The 22845-nt window shown below is 43.3% G+C and overlaps 1 protein-coding gene across 2 annotated transcripts; it reads right to left on the bottom strand.

Moving 5' to 3' along the window:
* Window positions 1-157: 157 nt before the first annotated feature.
* KDELR3 (KDEL endoplasmic reticulum protein retention receptor 3) lies at window positions 158-7849 on the bottom strand. 2 transcript variants are annotated; one of them, XM_077339537.1, is made up of 5 exons: window positions 7328-7849; window positions 1940-2040; window positions 1222-1380; window positions 807-1059; window positions 158-445 (listed from the first exon to the last, which is right to left on the bottom strand). In XM_077339537.1, exons 1-5 carry the CDS (start codon window positions 7416-7418, stop codon window positions 405-407), a joined length of 645 nt encoding a protein of 214 aa, XP_077195652.1. In that variant the 5' UTR covers window positions 7419-7849; the 3' UTR covers window positions 158-404. The 2 variants fall into 2 exon arrangements, with proteins under 2 accessions (XP_077195652.1, XP_077195654.1); XM_077339539.1 differs by lacking the exon at window positions 7328-7849 and adding an exon at window positions 5120-5452.
* Window positions 7850-22845: the final 14996 nt, after the last annotated feature.

Raw genomic sequence — 22845 nt, 5'->3', positions numbered from 1 at the left:
ACGCAGTTCTGCAGCTGTTGAGGCTTATGTCCAGCTCTTTCACTCCTAACTTCAACCAAAGCAAAAGTATTTAATGATTTGACTTGTTCCCACTTAATTGGGATCAACCGAATGAACATTATAATTAACACAGAAGTAAATGGAGACTGGAGCAGTATAAAGTTAACTATTTTATTTGTTGGAAGCAGATTGCCAAAGGAATGCTCAGATATAAAAGACAATGGAAATACTGAAGTATTGCTCAACACTGCAGAATTTATAGCCATTTGGTCTTTAGGCACAGTCTGAAATTCACTAGTCACTGTGTAGATGAACAGGTAAGTTTCCCGAAGGGTAGTTGAATTGTAAGGCACAGAAAGCAATCTTGGAGCGTCTTCAGGAGCATGCATTGTTTGTGCATCTCTTCAGATGGGCATTGGGAGGCTCAGTTTCTTCCCTTTCAATACTAGAAGACAAAAACATTTGCTCAGTGTGGGAAAGGAATAACAAATTGGACAAACTTACGTGTTGACCTTGAAATGGTGCTCTTAGCAATTTAAGGCTGCTTTATACATTACAAAGCTGCACAGAAAGAAACTTGGGGTAGAGGATGACATTTCAGCTCAAAACTTGGATTGAGCATCTGCCCTTCCCATTTTTACAGGTCACCTAAAACCTGGTCTTAGCAGGGGCTAAAGGACTATCACAGAGTTTGGTTCTGGGAATATACAAACCAACAAGCTATGCCCAGAACAGTAATGGAAAAATCTTTTATTAATGGCTTACTGCAGCCTCTTATCAGTAATTTTCACTGTTCAGATCCTTACCCTTGGTGATGTAGAGGTAAAAAAAGTCACAATAGAAGATGGTCTGTACAACTCCAGAAACTACAGCAATTTGATCATAGTAGTTCTCTGTTTGGTAACGCCAGATCCAGTTGGCAAGATAGAGAGCACGGTAGAGGCCTAAGAAGAAAAGGTAATGTGTCGTGATGGTTTCTGCCTCGCCCGTTTTGCTAATCATGAAAAGTTGTGGAAGGATAGCCACTGATTCCAGGTAAATCGAGAAAGTCCAGAGGATCTGAAGAAGAGGAGAACAAGACAAAGTTTACAAGGGGCGCAGAGAAAAACTTGGCTATTCAAGTTCAAGCTATGTAGGACTTTGTGTAGCCCTAAACATTTCAACAGCATGAAGGAAACCTGTGATCACCTGCATCTTCTGTAATATGCATAGCCTCCTTACCTCCAAAGGAGTGAAATGGTGGTTTTCCAGAAACGACAGGCCTGTGACAGGGATCAAAAGGAACTCAAGGCGGAAAGTGTCATTCTCATTGTCAAAGGTTTTACGGAACTTCCCATATATAAGGTACACAGTACTGTAGGCGCAGATTAAGAAAACAAGCTGTGGAGGGACAGGGAAAATATTACAAAATGTTATAGGCACTCTTAAATACAATGCTTTATTCTGGAATGACCTTTCAATCTGTTCCCTTTAGTGGTTTTCCAGCAGATCAAAGATCAGACTACAGATTTATTTATTTATTTATCTATCATACTTCTATACCGCCCTCCCCGGAGGCTCAGGGCGGTTTACATTATAACAGAGAACCATACATAATTTCCTGTTTTACCTGAATACCTTTAGTTTGGCATTTGATTTGAAGCAGTATCTTACTGCACAGTTCCCCCATTCCCTCATCCTTGGCTTGCTACAAGAAGGGCTTGGCAATCTCTAATTATGGCTGCTGTGCCATTGAGGCTGCTGAGCAGTGCAACTCTGCTCCAGGGGTGTGGGATTCAGCTGGGGTCTCCAGATTTACGACACTCCTTCCAACTTTATGGGGGAAATGGTGGGGCAGGAGGCAAAGAATCATTTGTGCCCCCTAAAAGGTCCCATTTTGCCTTTTGTTGATCTAATTAAGAAATGTGGGGGGGGGGATGAATGCGGCTCTTGCCCTTACCTTCATGATAGTATTGTAGATGGAGATAAAATTTGTGAATAAATCAAGGTAGCGGGTTGTAAAAACAATTGCGAAAAGGACTTGGCTCTTTCCTGAGATACCTGCAGGACACAAGAGAAAGTCAATGAAATCACATGAGTGGAAGAAACGTCTCACAACGCTGTAAGGATGTAGGTGGAGGGAACAGCTTTTCTTCAGGTCAAGTGCTTTCCTTCAGTGGTTTGTGGGAAGTTGCTGCAGTTTTGGAAATGTTTCTAAGTTTTGCATTCTTAGAAAAGCGCTTGTCATTTTACCCAGTACAATGTAAGAAATGTCAGCTGTGAAATTTGTGAAGTGGCTCTTAGTGTTCTAGAAGAAACTCACTGGCACCAAAAAAGACTGTGGGGTGGGGGATCACTCCTGCGAAAGCACAGGAACCCTGATTTTCAAGCATGGAAAGAAGGGGTGCAAGAGTGAGATGAAATTGGTCACCACCAAGAAGAAGAATTGGTTCTTATATGCCGCTTTTCCCTACCCGAAGGAGGCTCAAAGCGGCTTACAGTCGCCTTCCCATTCCTCTCCCCACAACAGACACCCTGTCGGGTGGGTGAGGCTGAGAGAGCCCTGATATCACTGCTCGGTCAGAACAGTTTTATCAGTGCTGTAGCGAGCCCAAGGTCACCCAGCTGGTTGCATGTGGGGGAGAGGCAGGGAATCAAACCTGGCTTGCAAGATTAGAAGTCCATGCTAACCATTACACCATTTCTGCATTTACAAGTGATTGCTTACTCTCCCATTTGTGCCAACCCCGAGTTTCACAGGGGTCTGTGTTGTTGACATCACTGTGTGGTCATCACAAATACACAATCCTTTTACTTGTTCCTATATACTATTAAACCATGGCTATCCATCTACATAAGGATGCCAGCTTCTGGTTGGGAAATTCCTGGGTGGAGCCAGGGGATGGCACGGCTTGGTGAACAGAGGGACAAGTCCACCCTCCAAGTTGGCCATTTTCTCTAGGGGAACAATTCTCCATTATCTGGAGATCAGTTGTAATTCTATGAGATCTCAAGGAGGTTGGCAACAGTATATGTTACTCCCAACATCCAGGGTGTCACAAGCAGGGGGAAAAAAAGTGTTTCTAGAGGAAACAGCACAAAACCACACCTGTACAGGCAATTTCACTGATCATACTGAGAGGGCTATGTACTTGCTGCACTGGGCGTATAAAAAGCTCTATGGGTGACCTTGGTCCAGTCACTCAACCTAATTTTCTCAGTGTCATAGTTGTGAGGATAAACAGAAGCCGGGAAGAATGATATTGTAAGCCAGCTTGGGTCTTCATTGAAGAGAAGAGCAGCTATATAAACTCAAACACTGCATAATAATTTCTCCTTTCAAAGGTCGCCCAAACTTCCAATAATCTGCTTGAGAGCCAATTTCTTTTCATGAGATGTGCATATGAAGTCCTGATCTGGCTAGCCCAGTGTGCCATCAGAACATGGAAGTTAAGCAGGGTTGGCCCTGGTCCTGGATGAGATAACAGCAAGGAAAGTCCAGGGCCACAACACAGAGGTAGGCGATGGCAAACGTTCTCTGCTCATCTCTTGCCATGAAAGCCCTTCTCTAGGCCCCACGTTAACCAAGTGGTGAAAGCATCAGACCATGCACGGCAAAAGCCAAATGACCCCATGTTATCATTTGGTGCAGGAAACATGCTGGGTAAACAACATGCAGCCTGAAGGCAAACAAAACCTCAAGGCACAGAGGCAATGGGGTGGTTACTGACATCTAGCCAAAAACTCCAGGCCTCCTCAATGAGAGACTTGAATCCCTGCCACAATATACCCACTCTGCAAGGAAACATCCTTCTGCCAGGGTAACAGAATCAAACAGAGAAGGAATGGCTTCCCAGCCAAATATACTTCCATAGCCTGACTGACTGGAGGAACGCTGGGAAAACTCCATGATATTCCTCTAGGATAGATGTTCAAGTCCCACATAGAAAAATGCTCGCAACCTTAGAATCCTCCATGCAACAATGTTCTAAACCAGGGGTAGTCAACCTGTGGTCCTCCAGATGCCCATGGACTACAATTCCCATGAGCCCCTGCCAGCAAATGCTGGCAGGGGCTCATGGGGATTGTAGTCCATGGGCATCTGGAGGACCGCAGGTTGACTACCCCTGTTCTAAACCAAAGTTGTTTTGATCCCTGTGCAAGGGGAACGTGCATGCGCATCTCACGCCTCCCCAAAGCCTGATTTAAGTGTACTAGCTGAAGCAAAATCATTTTCCTGCAGGCCACTGCACTTGTACAGCATCTCATTTAAGCCAGGGGGTGGTGAGAAGCTGCCCAGTATGCAGTTGAGTGAGGAATGTTCGCAGCTGAGGCAAACTTGTGCAGCACCAGGCAACCCAGCTGTTCTCCCCCCCCCCTCCCATTGCATAGACATGTAATCCCTACCTCCTGAAACTCTGAGTCTTCAAGAGAAGCCATGTCACCCGCAGCTCTGCGGAAACACTCCAGGGAGAGAAATGTGGGAAATAGTATACTATCTACTGCTTCAGGGAGGCCAGTTATGAATCGGCATTTGCTGGCATTTCTTGAGACATATGAACATTTCTTTCCAGTGACTCCATGTCTGCTGTACAAATCAAGCTGTTCATTCTAAAATGTACTTTTTTTTTTTTAGCAAGGAAACAGCCACTTCCACCAGAAAAGTCCAGACTGATAGTTCAGCGCTTTCAGTATAGCAGATGAGGTCTTTTGTGAGGAAGTGGGGATTTCATTTGTGTGGTTCAGGACGGGTGGAACCCTTAGAAGAGCAAAGAGTGTCACTTTACTTGCTCTGTCACTGATCCACTTTCTGTCTTCCCTTCAGTTCTGGTCTCTGTCAGCTTATGATCTGCACCTGCTGCTGCTGCTGCCTTTGCTTCTTTTTTCTTGGGCCTACATTTTTCCCCCCACTCTTGTCACTATGGATTTTTCGCTTTCTCCTCTGACCAAGGTTTCCTGCCCATCCAGGGCCTCTTCTGAATCCGCAGCCTTCTTGACCTGTTTGCTGGTTTTTCCCACTACCTATACTTCAACTAGTTTAGAATATGGCAGCCAGTTTAACCAGGACTTGCAACACAGAGCTTACCTGGCTAACATTAAAAGGTGTTCTCTGGCTTCTAATTTGTTTCCAGGTACTTACCCAAACTGGTTTTGATCCACGGAGCTTCAAAGGGCTTTGGACCAGGATTGCCTATGCTCATATGCACCTGCTTGTTCCTCGACATCATGTTCTAAGATTCTGCTCCAGGCACATAGCCTTTTTGTTGGTGGCATGCATACACTGCCTGGAAATGTTTGCATTTATTATCCATTAGATCCAGATTTAAATAGTTTTATTTGCCCAAGGATCTGATTACTTAATGCACTTTGTTGCTTCCTATGTGTATTTTGATTCTGAATGTTATTATATACTAGACCTAGTTTGATATTCTATGTTTGATTATATTAGCTCCTTTGATGGTGTGCAACTCTCAATGGCTGGCTCCGTCAGGAAACTGGGCATGATCCTGGATGCTTCCCTCACAATGGAAGCCCAGGTCACAAAGGTAGCACGGCTGGCATTCTACCACTTCTGCCAAGGCAAAATACTAGTGCCCTACTGGCCCCGAAACACTTAGCCACAATGATCCATGCAACTGTCACCTCTAGACTAAGATGACCAGATTTTAACATTGGTAAAGCGGGACACCATTGACCGGGGGGGGGGGGGGGGTTCTTGATTAAAAATTTGGTCTATATGGGGTAACAAACATTTTCATAGAACGCAAAAATAGTAATTTCAACATAAGTACAATTTTTCAGGTGACCCCAGATGCCCCTCCAAAAGTGGGACAATCTGGTCATCTTACTCTAGACTGGACTTCTGTAATTCACTGTATGCAGGCCTGCCCTTAACCTTGATCCGGGAACTACAGCTGGTCCAAAATGCAGCAACTAGGGTCCTCACAATGCCCCTGTGTTTCATTGTTTATACTCAATGTAGAAACAGAGTGCCAAGCAGCTACACAAAAATAATTCTATACAGAGGAACAGAATCTCAACTCTTAAGTACACTTTCCTCCTTTTACGACAAACATTTCCATTTATCATGATCATAGAATATACACGCACCCATCAGGAAACGAGATATGCTTGTACTACTTTTAATGCCACATCATAGCATTACGCCTCCCAAACACAGCCCTGATTCCTCCTCCACTGGTTGGGGTGAGAAAGGCTCGCCAGCAGGAAACTCTAGTCATGCAGAAAGGAGTGTTTGAAAGGAGCCATCTAAAGGGAGGAGCGATTTTTACAGAAAAGTAGTTTAACTTTAAGGCAATAAAACCAAGAAAATAAAGAGTTAGCATTCAATCTCGGACACGAAAAGCTTTTGAGATCTCACTTTGACATTTCAGTGTATTTATGTGCGGGTGTGTGTGTGGGGGGGGTAGGTTCAAAGGACTGGTCCAGGATATAGTCCTGATTCAGTTATTAAAAAGCAGTCTATTAAGAGCCTTTGGTTACTTTCTATGCCTCAAAATAGCTTAGTACATAGATAATCCTGAAGAAAGAAACATCACTTGCTGCCCAAAACAAGAGAGATGAGTGCCCAAATTCTTCCCACCCCACCTCTTCTTTCTAATGGCGCTCCTGCATTTTCTTTTGTTTTATGCATAAGGCCTGTGTCGTCCTGGTTTTCGTTATTTTCTGTTCACTGAAGAGTTTTGAGGACGAACAAAGAGCTCTTCAGCTAAACTCTGGCTCCCTCATTTCTGCTGATCTTAATAGCAAAGGCCGGGTCTGGAGCCTGGAGTTGTCTTGTGCTTCTGGCGTACAAGGAGTCCCTTATTTGTTACTGGCATCCATGTGCCCTAGGCTGAGAATTCCTGCCTTTTGTACCCATCAAAAGGAATCTTACTTTGTTGAGGTTCAGGGATGTTTCAGGCTGTGAAGTGACACAGGAAGAATGCTTGGGTCAGTGCAAATTCCTAGTTTACTAGAAAGTCACGGTGACCAAATCAGATTGCATAGACATGCCTGGGAGTAAATGATCAAGTACTTTTCATAAAAGTTGATGCAGAAGCATTGCTGTGCATTTTAAAATGTTATGGGGTGTCTGAGAGAAATCTGCTTCTTCATCAGAACATTTGTTGACTAGAGTGGGCTGTACATAAATGATAGAATTCATGCAGTCCTCCTTTCATACTTTTCATCCTTATTATGCTTTGTTCTAGTAAGATTTTGTCAAACTCCAAATCTAGTATTTTGGACAGTGAGTTTATTCATAGGCTTGTCTGCTCCCTTCTTTCTTTCTGCATTGTTTCCCCCCTGGTCACCAGGATGGAGAGAAAGGAGAACAAAGACTTACCAGCACAAGACTTTGATCTCCATATCTTCACCAGCAACATGATCATAGCTAAGAGGTGAGAGACATCTCCCAGGATCCGAAATACATTCATGGTGACTCAAGACCGCTCCAAGGGGCTTAGAAGGAAACCCACATAAGTAATCTTGAGGAAGATGTTTGACCGTTCTCTTAATAGGTACTTTCTGGATCCCCACTCAGAACTTAGTCAAGGATGATTCCCTTCCTCAATAGCTAAACGATGCCATTCCATTAAATGTCCTTTTTAAAGAATATATATATATATGTATATATATAGCCTTGTCTTCTCCAGGTCGAACTGCATTCAGATCTTTTCTGCGAATTGGAAATCTTCTACTTGAATTCAAAGTCTTGGTGCATTAGAACTAGTTCTTGTGCACTTCTTCTGTGGGAAGTTTGCTACCTCCTCTAGGTTGATTCCTTTCCCTGACTGTGTAGTGGATGTGCCTCACAATCTGAGCTTACTGAAGTGCCTCAGGACGAACAGTGGGTGACGTGGCGTGGCTGCTGCTCATATGGGTAGGGTGGAGGAAGAGGCGGGAACAAGGAGGCTGAGCTGAATTTTCTCTTGCATCCCTCCAGCTTCACTTCTCAGGTTACAGCCTAAAATATCCTTAAAGAGAAAAAAAAAGGGGGGGGGACGGACATCCTTTTGCAAGTTCAAAGGAGAAAGTACCAGGATTGTTCCAGCCCCCACCCCCCAGAACTGCCTCCCTTCCCTCACAACAATCTCAGTGTTCTGTGAAAACCACTTAATGAAGTGGTTAGTTGGGGGGATCAGGAAATAGGTGTTGCTTTCTTCCCTTCCAGTTGATTTTTCTTCATGTAGTTCCAATTTTTTTATTATCAGGAAATACTTCTTGATATTTGTGGGTGTTTCTTCCTTGCTCAGTCTTGTGTGTGTGTGTGTTTATAGCCAGGATGGTCATACGTAGGAAACACTGTATACTTATGGACTTTGGCCTAATGGAGTCTATTTTCCTATAATATATGCATCTGTTCATTCATGCATGCTGCACACACCCCTCACACACACACACACACACACACACACACCTGCTCTCCTTTCCCAGGACCCTAGGTGGTGATCTTACCCAGCTGCTTTCCATTGTATTCTCCCCTCCCTACACTGTTCCCATAACACCAGCCTCCAGTTCGCAGGAGGGAAAGACAGGAGGCTGGGATGCATTGCTGCCCTACATGGAAGCGCTGTGGGGACTCTTGTTTTCTAGATGGGCGGTTAAAACAATGAAGCATTAAAACCATCTATGATGAGTCTTTCCGGGTTGTTCAACTCAGCAGCACTTTCCTTCAAAGGCTCTGTTATTGCTGCAGCTGCCAGTGTAGCACAGTAGTGACGGTGCTTCCAGAAGGCGAATTTCCCCGCATGTTCCTTACGTTAGTCCTTCTGGTGGTCATCCTCCCACCCATCCCCCACCACCCGTGCTATCAGGTGTATTTTTCAAGAATTTGTTCCCAGTGATTAGCATACGCATTGCTGAGTACAGTTCTATTGGTATATCACTATGTCAGTTACCAGACAGAAGACTTGAGAGCACCTTCCTGTAATGGGGAGACACCTGCCTACTGCAGGGTGCATAACAGGAAAAATGGCAGCCATATTAAAATCCAACGTTTCTTATCTACCAGCCAGCCAGCCAGGCTTTGCTGTGATTGTTCACAAAATTTCACAGCAAGGACAAATTCTGCAAGATTGGAGAAAAGCTGCAGAAAATCTGGGAGGTGTAGGAATTCACAGTGCTGTGGGAAAACAGGAGAAAAATTGTCTCCCACCACTACTGAGCAACGGTCAAATAGGCTATGTGAAAAAGTTCACTGTGAGGGATTTAGATTCTGTTGTGTTTTATGTTTAGCCCTTGGATGGGATTTATAGAGTAGGAGCTGCTGGGTGTGTGCAGCAATTTGGAAAAATTGACATACAAGTGGGGAGGATTCCCAGAAGTTTAACTCCTCTCCCTCCAATTCCTTGACACTCTAAAAAATTTAAAATCTTTGTTCACCACATTTAAGGATGCATTTTCAGGTATTTAATTCATACCGACTGTAGAACTTGCTAGAACAGACCTAGCAAAAAATCATCTGCCATGAAGATTTCAGCCAAGGTAGCCATTCTCATGACTTTGGCCTAGCTGACTGGCTGTCTTACTAGTTCAATAGAAAGAGTTAGGCCATTAACGCCATGGCAACACCAGGAGAGAGTGTCTGTGGCAGGCAAGGCACCCTTCTGAGCAACCTCCCAGGGGGAGTCCATTATTAGTAGTCATATATACCTTCCCACATTTTTCAGCCTGCACATGTGTTCCTCCTCCCACCCCCACAGCTTTCCAGTAGCACAAATGAGTGTGTGAAGGAGTGTGACAGAATCACAAATGCTTTGGAAAGAACTGGAAACATGTGGGCAGTCAAACATGCAAATAAATTAGGGAGTTGAAGAGAGACTTTAAAAATGCTCCCCGACTCTATAAAGCCCCCTCAGACCCCCCATAAAATTAAGTTGGCTTCAAAATAATTAAACTTTTGAAGATAATCATGGATAATCATGGATCATTTACACTTCTGGGCATGATTAAAACCTTAGTGCTCCCCCCGCCCTTGACATGTGAGCAAAAGCAATAGGTATGTTTCCAAATGCGTAATTTTGGCTCTGGCCCACATACATAGATATTTTGCATTTTGAAAATCCTGCTAGTTCAAATAATATGGAGAAGGCATTGCGTGGTCCCTACTTGGCAGAAAACCTGGCTTGACAATTGCCCTCAAAATAAAGGCTCATTCTTCCCATGTCTGATCTGTGGCACTACCATTTCCACACTGGAGGTTCTGTGCTGGGCTGCAGGCTGGAATTTGAGCTGGGGCCGGTTGCCCTGCCTCTTCTTACTCCCGCATGGGGGAGAATTTGGCCCAGTACACCTTGTCTGCCCCTGCACAGGAGCCAGGACAGCAAAGTTCTCAGTGCGGAATCTTATTAGATTCCAGGTGGGATCACATGAAAAGGATAGCTAACTCTTGGAAGACAGAAATCTGGCATGGGGTGAGGGTAGTAGGACTAAGGTTGGAACACAGTGCGGTTAAGGGACAAAATCAACAGAAAATGCTAATTCATCAAAAAACGCACACAACCCCTACTCTGTCTCTGGCTGAAGAGTTACCAGGAAGAAAAGGTAATTAGAAAAGGCAGCCTGAAACTGTGGCAATGGTTAGAATAACTGCTTTTGAGGCACAGACAAATAAAAATTAAAATCAGCTGCAAGTAGTGCTGCAATGGTCCTAAAGGTTCAACACAGCAAATTCATTTGCCTTGAAATACACTAAATGTTTTGAAAGGACCTCTCTTCTTCCCTCCGTTTCATGTTTAAAAAACCTTATATAGCAACCAGCCAAGAGTAGGGAAAAACAAGTCAGACCGGGGGGGAAACTGGCCAAATGGCAACCTTATCTATAATTGAATTCTTCTCCATACAAAACATTTATTTGGCAACGAAAGCGGGATTGTAGGAGGAAGGGTTGTTGCCTAGCCCCCTTAGCAACTAGTTTTCTATATTTGGGGATATTTTTGTGTATGAAGGAAAATGTATGAAGTGTATGAAGGAAAATGCAGTCATGTGACTCCCAACAACACCCTGAAGTGCTAGTTTACTGCCACAGATATGGACAATCTCTATTTTAGTACCTACCTTAATGCAAGCACTGGGTCACTTCAATCCAGTAGAACCTTTCAAAGCTAAATTCTTATTACTGATGCAGCAAACTACTTTCAACATTCTGACTCTTCCTTGCCTTCTTCAGGGGACAGGACCCCTTAGAGTATATTAATCTGGTTCTTACTAAAGCAACTGGCCAGATCAACAGTCCCCAGGAATAGCTGCAATCTGCAACCCGGTCAAATCTGGTAAAAAGTGTCACAACGCTTTCCGCCAGATGACTTCACAAGGACAAAATCCATGAATGCACCTACAGTGCAATCCTACCCAGAACAGGTTAGGAATCTACTGCTTTGGCAGTTTTCCTCCCTCTCTGCAGCACTTAAAATAAATAAACACTATTTTTCTAGCCCGCCCTTCCCGTGAGGCTCAGGGCCTGCTCCCTCTCCACACACAGGCTCTGGGTGATTTGCAACAATATATTATCATATAAAAACTGATTAAAACCTCTCAGTCGGCAGAGCATTCATCTCTGGAGGCCAGTTTCTCCTTTCTGGGGCCAGGGACCCTGTGCAGGTTTTGGTCCGACTACCATAGTGCTCTTTGGGGGTGTAATGGGAGAGACTGTCCCACGGATGTCTGTCTGTCTGTCTGTCTGTCTGTCTGTCTGTCTGTCTATCTATCTATCTATCTATCTATCTATCTATCTATCTATCTATCTATCTATCTATCTATCTATCTATCTATCTATCTATCTATCTATCTATCTATCTATCTATCTATCTATCTCGATTTTTATCCAGCCGCTCCCGGAACTGGCTCGCAGCAGGTTACATAAAAATTCAAAGAAAATTCAACATACAATAATATGGATAAAACCCATTAAACTAAGGTGGCCAGATGTTAACGTTGATAAAGCGGGACACCATTGACTGGGGGGGGGGATGTTCTTGATTAAAAATTTGGTCTATATGGAGCAACAAAAAGTTTCATAGAATATATAGAAGGCAAAAATAGTATTGTAATATATATATTTTTAATTTCAACATAAGTACAATTTGCCAGGTGCCCCCAGATGTCCCTCCAAAAGTGGGACAATCTGGTCACCTTACATTAAACCCCCTTTAAAAATCACTACAAAATTCAAGATGGCAAAAAATCATATCCTTTACATAGCTTCAGAGGCAATAGGGGGCCAGATGTTCGGAGCCTGTTCCAGACCATTTAGGGCTTGGAAGGTCAGCACCAAAATCTTGAATCTGATCTGTTCTCCAGTCTGGAGGCAGTGCAGTTTGGCACGCACCAGTGTCTAGATGAATTAATTTCAGCTGGTAAAACTCATTGTGCCATAATATGGCTGAGGTGAGAAATTGCATCTTCCTTACAGGAGTGTCCTCTTCTATTGCATCTGGCATGTCTAGGGCCTAGTCAAAATACTAATGCCTCTAAAACAATTCTTTCCAGTGCTCTTGATTCATCTGGGCTTATTATATTAAAGAAAACATAGGAAACACATGCCTTTGTAAAACAGATGCCTTACATTGCAAGGTGGGCGTGTGGTTCAGATTCTTAACCTTGGGGTGGTGCTGGGCCCTTGAGCAGCCAAGTGACAAGCACCACTGTGGGAAGTGATGCTTTCCTCATCGCTGTTGTCTCCATGCCCAGCAATTCTTCACCTGCTAAATGTCTGCTAGGCTAAAGCAGTTACCTAGAAGCACAGGATGAGATGAGATGAAGGGACAGGTGCACATCTAATTCCCTTCAAAGCTACCATACAGGTGTGCCAGAAGATGGTCCTCCTTTTCTATTGCCATTCTCTACTGCCAGGCTGGGGCCTTTTGCAAGGGTAGTGGCGGGGGATGAGCAATGAAAATGTTCCAAATGTGACATCCATGTACCATCAAAATGGTTGAGGGAGGATGTGGGTGAAGAAAGGCTTGAAAGAAGGGGGAAGAGGCTTCCAAATTTGGAATAACTGCAAAAGAAAAAGTTGGCACATGAAGTGGGAACAATTAAAAATAAACCTTCTCATTCCCCCACCTCCTTCTTCTGCTGCAAAATAAGCTTGAAAAGCCTCACTCCAGGTGTCTCCCTGCCTCCTAAAATAATCCAAGATGCTGCTACTGTCTCTCTCTTTCTCTGTAATGCTCCCCTTACCACCAATGCCTTGGGTTTCCATGGAGACTGCAAGCAATGTCACGAGGGTGACAAGGAAGAGAAATATTTTAGAAATTAGAAGATATACATGTTTTTTTTGTTCACATGATTTTCCAAGTTAAGAGAATTGTTGGTTCTCTTGCACACCACTCAGGGTACTAATTTCCATAATGTTTCCAACCAACTCGGGTGAACTTTCATCATTTCGGCCATGTTCTGATGAGTGGTGAGAAGGAGAAGATGAGCAGCACTTCTTTCCACCAATGACTGAGCTACAGCAGGAAACAGACACTCAAAGTACATGTGAGGTCCTCATGTGCCTTTTGCTTTGAAATTTTCTCTGTTTTTATTTGTTCTGCTTCGTCAGTTTCATGTATGTCGTTGTCTTAAAGCACTTTTATGCATTTCTCCCACTGTTTGCCAGCATGTATGGAAGATCAAAACACAGTTTTAAATATGCTTGTTTCAGATTTTTAGATTGGTTGATAGCCATGCAGGAAGTAGGTTTACAGATTAATTTCAATCTTTCAATAACTTTTGCATCACTTAGGAGAACATAAGAATAATTCAGCTGGATCAGACCAATGGTCCATCTAGTCCAGTATCCTGTCTCACCTAATGGCCAACGAGCTCCTCTGGAGGGCCAAGAACAGAGATAGAGGCCAATGTCTTCCCCTGCTGTTGCCTCCTGGCTCTGGGATTCAGAGGTTTAATGTTGCTGAATGTAAAGGTTCCCCTCAGTCACCATGGCTAGTAGCCATTGATACTTATTCTCCACAAATCTATCTAATCCTCTTTAAAACTGTTTGTTCCTGTGGTCACCACCACATCCTACGGCAGCAAGTTCAACATTTAATCACTCTCTGTGTCAAGTACAATTTCCTTTTGTCCATCCTGAACCTACTTTCCATCAGCTTCGTTGGATGCCCTCAAGTGCTCGTTTTTTGAGAGAGGGGGAAAATGCTCTTTGTCAGCTCGCTCTACCCCATGCATACTTTTACAATCTTCTATCATGCCCCCCCCCCCTTAGTTTTCTAAACTGAAAGCTCCAAGACTTTTCAGCTTTCACCTCAGAGGGCTGAGGTGAGAAATTGCATCTTCCTTACAGGAGTGTCCTCTTCTGTTGCTTCTACCCTCTAATCATCTTGATTGCCCTCCTCTGTACTTTTTCCAGTTCTACAGCGTCCTTATTTAGATACAGTGACCAGAACTGTACATGGTATTCTAAATAAGGCTGTATCGTAGATCTATACAGGGGCATTGCAATACTGGCCATTTTATTCTCAAACCCTTTTCTTATATTCCCTAACACTGAATGCTTTGGAATAGCTTTTCATCATTTCCCCCACAAGTAAGTGTCTCAGTACCAGTAGGCATGTCATTTTGTGTTGTTTGGCTTCCTGTCACTTCCCTGGAGCCAGGAACAATAAACCAGTTCGAGTTTATTGAGCAAAGCGCTCTCCAGGGGACATAGGCAGAAAGGCAGTCTGTTAGGTACTCCAATCCCAGACCTTGAACAGCCTTAAAAGTAAGTGCCAAAACCTTAATCCTGATCTGGAATTCCATTGTCAACCAGTGCAGTTGCCAAAACACTGGCCAAATATGCATTTTGTACCAATTGTAGTTTCTGAGTCAGGGATAAGGGAATGCCTGCATAGAGTGAGTTACAGAAGTCCAACCCCAGAAGAACATTAAGATCTTCAAATACTAATATGTTGGTGTTCCCTAGCCCTCAAAAAGTGTGCCTGACTTTGACCAGGGTGTGCCTGACTTTATGTGCCTGACTTTGACCTTTTCAGCTCTGGCCCCAATCTGGTGGTATAGGTTGCTGGCAGAAACGTGGGCCCTGATGGAGCTATCAGAATGCAGAATACCTTTACTGATATAATAAACAATAAAACAGTAAAAAAAGATTAGTACAATAAAATAATATATACAATCCTTTTGTGATATATAAAGCTTGTCATCCACATGCAGCCAGCTGGGTGACCTTGGACTCATCACTGTCATGATAGAGCTGTTCTCACAGAGCACTAATATCCGGGCTCTCTCAGCCTCGCCTTCCTCACAGGGTGTCTGTTGTGGGGAGAGGAAAGGAAAGGCGATTGTAAGCTGCTTTGAGACTCCTTCTGGTAGAGAAAAGCGGCATATAAGAACCAACTCTTCTTCGTCTTCAGTAGGAACTAAATTGCGAGATGGTCATATTGTGACATGCACTTTACAATGGGGTTCACAGAAGTTCATTATTTAGCTGATACAGAGTTCAAATATAAGTGATTTACCCTTAGTACTGTTGATAATACCTTAGCCACTTTTTGGATGTTTTCTGGATTCCTTTCATCTAAAATTCTATGTATTATTTGATTCTCATTTGCACTAATACATTTCAATTTTTTCCTGTATTTGAGTAATGGTTTTTACAAGCGAAAAAATCTAAGGCACTCTGCCAATCAGTGATATAAAGTATCCATGAAGACACAACCTTTCAGTGAAAGGATGGATTTATCAAACTTCCACAAGGCCTGCAAAACAGCACTATTCTAACAGGCATTTGGTTGAGGCCAGGGCAATTAAATAAAATCAAGTCCTGCCCACTCTAGTTTTCTCCCCAAAGATGTTGGCCATAGAGACAGAGATAGTAGCAAGGCCTAATTCTAACAGAGCCCCTAGGATATTTTTTTATGTTTTTATTATCTTACTTTTTAAATCAGAATTTTGTATTGATGACTGATGTGTGCCACCCGATCCTGATTGGAGAGGATGGTCTATAAATCAAATAAATGTAATCATCATCATCATCATAATCACCTAGAGAAAACAGCTACTGTGGAATTTGGACTTTGTGGCGTTATATCCCATTTACGTCCTCCCCTCCCCAAATTGCCCTCCATAGTCTCCATCCCACAAATCTCCAGGTATTTCCCAACCTGGAGCTGGCAACCCTATCTGCACATCTGTAAATGTCTGAAAGGAGATTTGCATCAGAGGATATGTATCTGAACCTTCTACACTCCAACCCACAAATGTTCTCTTCAAACATTATATATGCAAATAGTAGCAGCAGGGATAGCCATTTTTGTCTTTACTTCATCATATCTTATAATAGTTAACAGTGTTCTTAATTTAATTAAAGAGTTATTCTTTGCAGTGCACACTTATGGGCTGCTTCCCATCCTGTGTCATCCAAAGTAATGCTGTGTGTATTTTTAATGAGTGTGTCTATATATCTGCTTTATTTAGGGTATTCAAGCAGAGCATTTGTTGTTGTTGCCATCAAGTCACAGCTGAATTATGGCAACCCTGTAGGGTTTTCAAGGCAAGAGATGTTCAGAGAAGGTTTGCTTTTGCCTGCATAGCAGACCTCGTATGTCTTGGTGGCTTCCAGTCCAAATGCTGACCAGGGATGACCCTGCTTGGCAGGCAAGATCTGATGATATTGACGTAGTCTGGGCTATGCAGGTCAGAGCAAGCAGAGCATGGACAGGGGTGATTCCGCCCCCCCCCCCAACAAACAAACCAACTCCAGGTTTGTAGAATTATTTGAAAAAGGGAAAAAATGAGGGGAGGGGGGTTAATAATCCCTAGGACTATTGCTGTAATGTCTGCACCAAGGCAGATATCACAACTTAAAAGGGGGAGAAAGGACATGTGGTTGCTTAGCAGCCCAAATACACATTGCAGTAGAGGATGGTAGGAGGTTTGTGGGTGGGGAAGAGGCAGCCACAGGAGGGTATAAGGGAAAACAGGGGGAAATAGAAGAGGTGATAGGAGAATTGGAAGGGGGGGAAAGATGGTGGTGGGAGGTCAACGACAGATGGAGGTGGTAGTAGCACTGGACACAGAAATGTTGGGGGTCTGAGTAAGAAGAGGAGAAATGGGGGTGGGATTTCCTCTCCCACCTGCAGTTTCTTTATGGGTACCCTGCTTGTTCTGATACCTGATATATTTATCAGGTATAATATTTGATATATTTATAAGCAGCATTTGAACTAACATACATATCAAGCAACCAATGCCCTAACCTTTAGTAGGAATATAGCATAGGTTTTTTTTTAATAAGCAGTTATTTTAATTAAAATAAACATTATCTAGAACTTTTAAACCCATTTTTAAGTTCCATTCTTGCCTTCCAGGTTTTAACAAAAGTAAGCCAGGAGGTATTCCCCATGTAGCCAAATAAAACAGTTTAAAAAACAAGCAGTTTAGACCACTTTATTATATTACAATCGTTCTGCATTGAATATAGTCTGTTGAAAAACTACGTTGCAATGCTCTCTGCATGAAACAATTCATAGCCCTGCCCCCTGTAGTTTTGCCAACTCCGCTTTGTTCTCTAATGCAGTCACTAATCTGCATCACTAAAGAGCTTCTCTGCATGGCTCAGGCAGGAGAGAAATGAATCAGTGAAAAGCATCTTTCAGAAACAACGCTTAAAAGACACTTAAAGCACCAAAGAGGCAGTTCACCATGCAGAGCAAAGTCAGTTTTGCGGAGTAAATTAACTATTCTGTGCAGAGATCAGAAAAACAACGATGTATTTAGTGAGTATTCATCAGCTCATCCATCATGCAGAAGAGGCACAGGATATATAACAAAAGTCTCTGATTTCTTTCTGAACATACCACCATCAAATAATTAAGAAGGCTGAATAAATTATATAGCATTTTCTGCATTTCAAATATTTTGTTAATTACAGCACTCGCCATTACTGAGAACTACCAAACTGTACTACACATCCACTATAGTAACTTATATACACACTAGTAATTAAGCCCGCTGTAATAACAATACAGCAGGCACTAGGCAAGGGAGCCCCCGGCAGCCGCGGGCAGTGGCTCCGTGGGCGGCGGCCTGACCCGGCGAGAGGACTCCAGACTCAGCTTGCATGCTCCATTATGAGTGGATCTGCTGTCTTGATCTGTTCTAAGTAGCTGTCTTTGGATTGGTTGCGTTCAGATGTCTATGTGCATGCCAACATAAAATATTTCCCATAATCCCATCTGTGGTTTGAAGATAATAATATTAGCAAGAGATTGCAGAAGACATCTGCATTTCTGCAACATGCTTGCTCTGTTTTCTAGGTATGTCATCCAGGTATCATCTGAATTGCAACAATAACAGCAACTTACATTAGTTTCTTATTCCTTGTCTATCTTCATCCCTGAATAGAATATGCCTCGAGTCTTATTTGTGAAGATGGAAGAAGTGAAATGGTTTCTAGGGCCACCTCAAGTGGATTCAGCCCTTTCATGCTGAGATGCCACATGCAGTTCTACATGTATGAACACAAGGAAAAGGGAATAGAGATATATTTTAAATTAATCTGGGATAATTACTGGTAAAAAGAAGAAAAAAACTAACAATATACTCCTGTGGCAAGCTGGTAAGCTGCTTAGCACAGATAAACCCCACATTGACATAGTTCACAGATTTGCCAGCATAGCAAATCCCACAGGCAACATGATGAAGAAGGCAGATGAAGACCATTGGCTGCTGGGATACATAACAGGAGGCAGGGGTAATCAGCCTCATGAATTCATTGGAGGAATGATATGTGGGAAGGAGCTAGGCAAAATTATTGGAATCTGGGAACAGTCAATCAGATTGAGCAGCATTAGATGTAACTGACTCTAGCACCAAGATCTCACCCTCTTAGGAAGGGCACATCCCTCCGTCTGCCAGCAACTGCTGTGTTTCCTTTCTTCTCCCATTGGTTATGTTCTGTCATAGGTAAGGAGCAGGTTTTATTTTAAAATTTTATGCGCCACCTCTTCAGAGATCTGCTTGAAGAAGCTCTAAAATTAAACAAGATCAATCAACTCCCATGTTTTTGATACCCCCAGCCAATAAGGACCTAGTAAAACAAAAAAGGTTGGAAGCACAAAAGAACATTAAAATATGGCTGCCTCAATTATCCTTATAACACACCTCCAATGTGAAACCACTTGAAAAAAAACAATTTAAAAGATAAACTCCTAGTTTAAATCCTGGGCAAAAAGAAATGTTTTGATTTGGTACCTACAAGGAAGTAGTGTAGGTAGCAGGTGACCTTCAAGGCATGCTGCAGGTGAGAGGCCACCGCTGGAAAAAAAGCCCTGTCCCTACCTGCCTCACTTCTGTAGGTGGGGGCACAAAGAACAGTTTGAGCAGAAGAACCTCAGCAGATTATATACTAGAAACACCCCCACTCCCACCACCATTTTTTCTCCAGCGGAGCTCAACTCTGTAGTCTGGAGATCAGCTGTAATTTTGGGAGAACTCCAGGATTCACCTGGGAGTTGGCAGCCCTCCTGTTGGGAAAACATATGCATGTGTACATCTCCCCCCATTCTGTGGAAAAAACAGGCTCGGGATCTGTACTTGCACAAGAAAATGAACATGTAAAATAATTACATGTACTTTCCCCCTGAATCTTCAAGTTGAAATGAACATATAAGCTGAGAATAATAGAGAACATGAAAAATACTTTAAGCACTTCTGGTTTGTAACCTTGACACTATTATGTTAAAGATGCCACTGCCAAAGGAGCCCGCTCTCTTGAAGTAAAGAGCTGCTTCCAGGCAAACCCCCAGCACAAAAATGCTTTCTTGCTTTCTTGCTGTCACTGAAGCTGTCTGTCCTAGTGTACTACCAATTCAAATTTGCTTTAAGCCTGCCTTCCAGTAAGCTCTTGTAGCCATGTGATAGTTCACAGGGACGAGGGGCCTCCAACAAATATGTCTCACAAGGCCGAAACTTATGGCAACTGAAATGTTCAGTCTTTTGAAGTTCATGTGCACCATCACAGACTAAGCTGGTCATGTGACAGCCAGCCATGTAGCATGCTGGACTGAGACCAAATCATCAATAAAACTACAATAAAACTACAAAATGTCCACAACAAATTGTGGCTGTGCAACTGAGTTCCAAAAGTTGGTCCATGCTCAGCTCGGGGAATGCTGGGCAGCAGCAGTGAGTAGCCCAATTAATCCAATGTGATAAGAAGAGACCTACATTTAAATGTATACTCAGGGCTTTTCTGCACGCCATAAATTTAGTGTCATACTCACCCCCCGCAGATGCTATATTCCAGGTGCTCCGCATGACATCGCCAACCTCCTGCATCTGGCCAGCAAACTACTTGCAATATCTGCCGTTTTAAAGCACAAGTTGGTGAATCCCAAAAAGTGGACTCACCAACTTAAAAGCACTTTCCCCCAGTGGACAACCAGCAGACTAAAAACAAAATAAATATATGGAGCACTATCTCCGCCTCCAATGTCCCACCCTCACACCCGCTTCCCTCTCTCTTCTTCTTGGGATGGGATTTTTTTAAGGTGAACTGCCTGGAGCAACAAATAGGTATATAAGTCTGCAGGCAAAGCCCAAAATATTTTTTCCCAAAAGTTAAAACACAAAGCATGCCTCTCTAAAGTCCATCTTCCCCCCTCCAATTCAGGAATGAGATTAAATTTTAAAAGACTCAACATTTGTGATTCCATAAGAGGTTGTGTTAAAAAAAACACTATGCATCTATGATTAGATGCATAGGCATTTAGAAAGAGAACTATTAAATTAAAAAAAATAGGCGGGCATCATGGGACCTTTACTAAAAGGTGAAAGGGGATTGGCTGCCTGGCTTGATTGACAGGTGAAAGAGAGTCATGTATGAACCGGATTGCTCTCTTACGCCATTTCCAGCAGCACTTGTGGAGGATGAGAAGCGCAAAAAGGCAACAGACTACAGCAAGACTGCAAGAAGGTGAGGAATGGCCGGGAGATGCAATAACATTTAGCGCTACACCTTTCAGCTGGCGTAACGCTATTTTTAGTGATGCGCGGAAATGCCCTCAGCCTTGAAGGTCAGTGGTAAATTCAGTTTCTCTTAGCCTAATCTAAGAACATAAGAGGTTTCTTGCTGAGGAGAAAAAAATCCAGGATAGGGCCTCAGAATCACAGCCATGCCCTTGTGATCCGCCCACCTCCTGTCTGAGCTACCTCAGGGTATGTTGGACTGCTGGTGAGCCAGATGCCTTCTGAGCCCCAGAGTGAGCAGGGGTGGGATCTGTGCAGTGCAGGGCCCACTGCCCACCAAGTCTAAACAAGGTGGAGAGTAGGCACAGCTGTCCAGCTACGGCCTGAGCCATGGAGGCAACCGCTGAACTGGCCAGCTCCTATGCACATCCCAGAGTGGGCATGAATATCTGGCCTGGCTCTTCCTCTTCATTCCTTCATTGTTGGAAGAGAGACAAGACTGTGTAAAGATGGGGTCCTGCCCAGTGTGAGGCCCAGGGCAGCTGTCCTAGATGTCCCATGGCTTAAGGTACCCCTGGCCTTGCTAGATCAGACCAGTGGTCCATCTAGTCCATCATCCTATTTAATATAATAGTTAAACTGTTCTCCAGGACGGCCAACAATGGGGGCACAGAGGCCAATGCTTTCTCTTGATTTTGCTTCCTAGAACTAATATTCAAAGGTTTATTGCCTCTAAATATGGTGGTTCCCTTTAGTCACTATGGGCCATAGTCATCGTTGGACTTATTCTCCAAGAATTGTTCTAGTTCCCTTTTAAAGTTTTCCATGCTAGCTTTCATTGCTACAACCATCGGCATTCAGTTCCACAGTTTAATTATTTGTTGAGTAAAGTATTTTCTTTTGTCTGTCCTGAATCAATGGCCCATCCCGTTCCACCGGATAACATATTGTAGGGATAACATGAAGAAACTTGTATGTTGCCCTGAACTCTTTGAACGGGAGGGGGCGGGAATGAGAGAAATAATCCATTCAGTCTATAGCAAGTTGGTATAAACAGACTAAAAGACATATCCTGAAAGGGTCATGTGACTGATCCTCCATTGTCCTTACTCTTGTTATTTTTAGGAAAGGGCTTGACAATTTAACTAGTGTCAAACTGCGGAAAGACTCTGGACAGAATGAGGTAGAAACACACACCATCAAGCTGTCTTCCAGTTCAGGAAGTCACCAAGGATTCTTGTTCCGAAGACATGGCCAATTTAGGCTATTACTTTTTATCTTGCCCTCAGGAGTTTGTTGTTGTTGTTGTTTTGAAGTCTTAAATTGCCATTTCCCCATGCTCTTTGACTGTAAAAACTACCTACAATCACATGTCAAGTTGGAGGGTAGCTGTTAATTCCAGCTTGGGACAGGTTGGTAGTGAGACCATTTTCTTCATGTCCCCAGAAGCTACTGGATCTCCTCTGTTCCTTCACCTCCCCCATCCCCACAGCATTAGCAGCAGGAAAGGTTGGCGGAATGGGGCTATTTTTGGGAGCGTCTCCTTAGCAACGACTGCTGCCACCGTCTGTGGTGGCTTATCCATAGGTGCTAAAATATTCTGTGTGTCTTAATAAAGAAAGCAGATGGTAAAGCAAGGTTGAAGGTGGGAAGGGATGTCCACCCGGTTAGCTTGCCCAGTGTCTCCAAGCTCACGGAGTGAGAAGAGAGCAGCATCTGGGAAAGTAAAAGAAATCTTTGTAATGGACTTGTTTTGACAGTCCATCTATTAAGGTCTTAGTCAAAAAGTGTGCATACTGCCGCCCACTGGTGAAAAGTGTCCGTCCCTCACCTACAATGCAGACAGAGCTATCACTGATGTGTGTGCCGAGTTTAAATGCAACCCACAAGATACGGAACCAAGCTTTTGTTTTTCTTTGCTTTTTCACTTGAAGTTGGATTTGCAGG

Source organism: Paroedura picta, chromosome 5 (genome assembly GCF_049243985.1).
Source record: "Paroedura picta isolate Pp20150507F chromosome 5, Ppicta_v3.0, whole genome shotgun sequence".
NCBI classification, from domain to species: domain Eukaryota; kingdom Metazoa; phylum Chordata; class Lepidosauria; order Squamata; family Gekkonidae; genus Paroedura; species Paroedura picta.
Note: the sequence above shows the minus strand (reverse complement) of the source record. Positions and strands in the feature narration are given on the sequence as shown.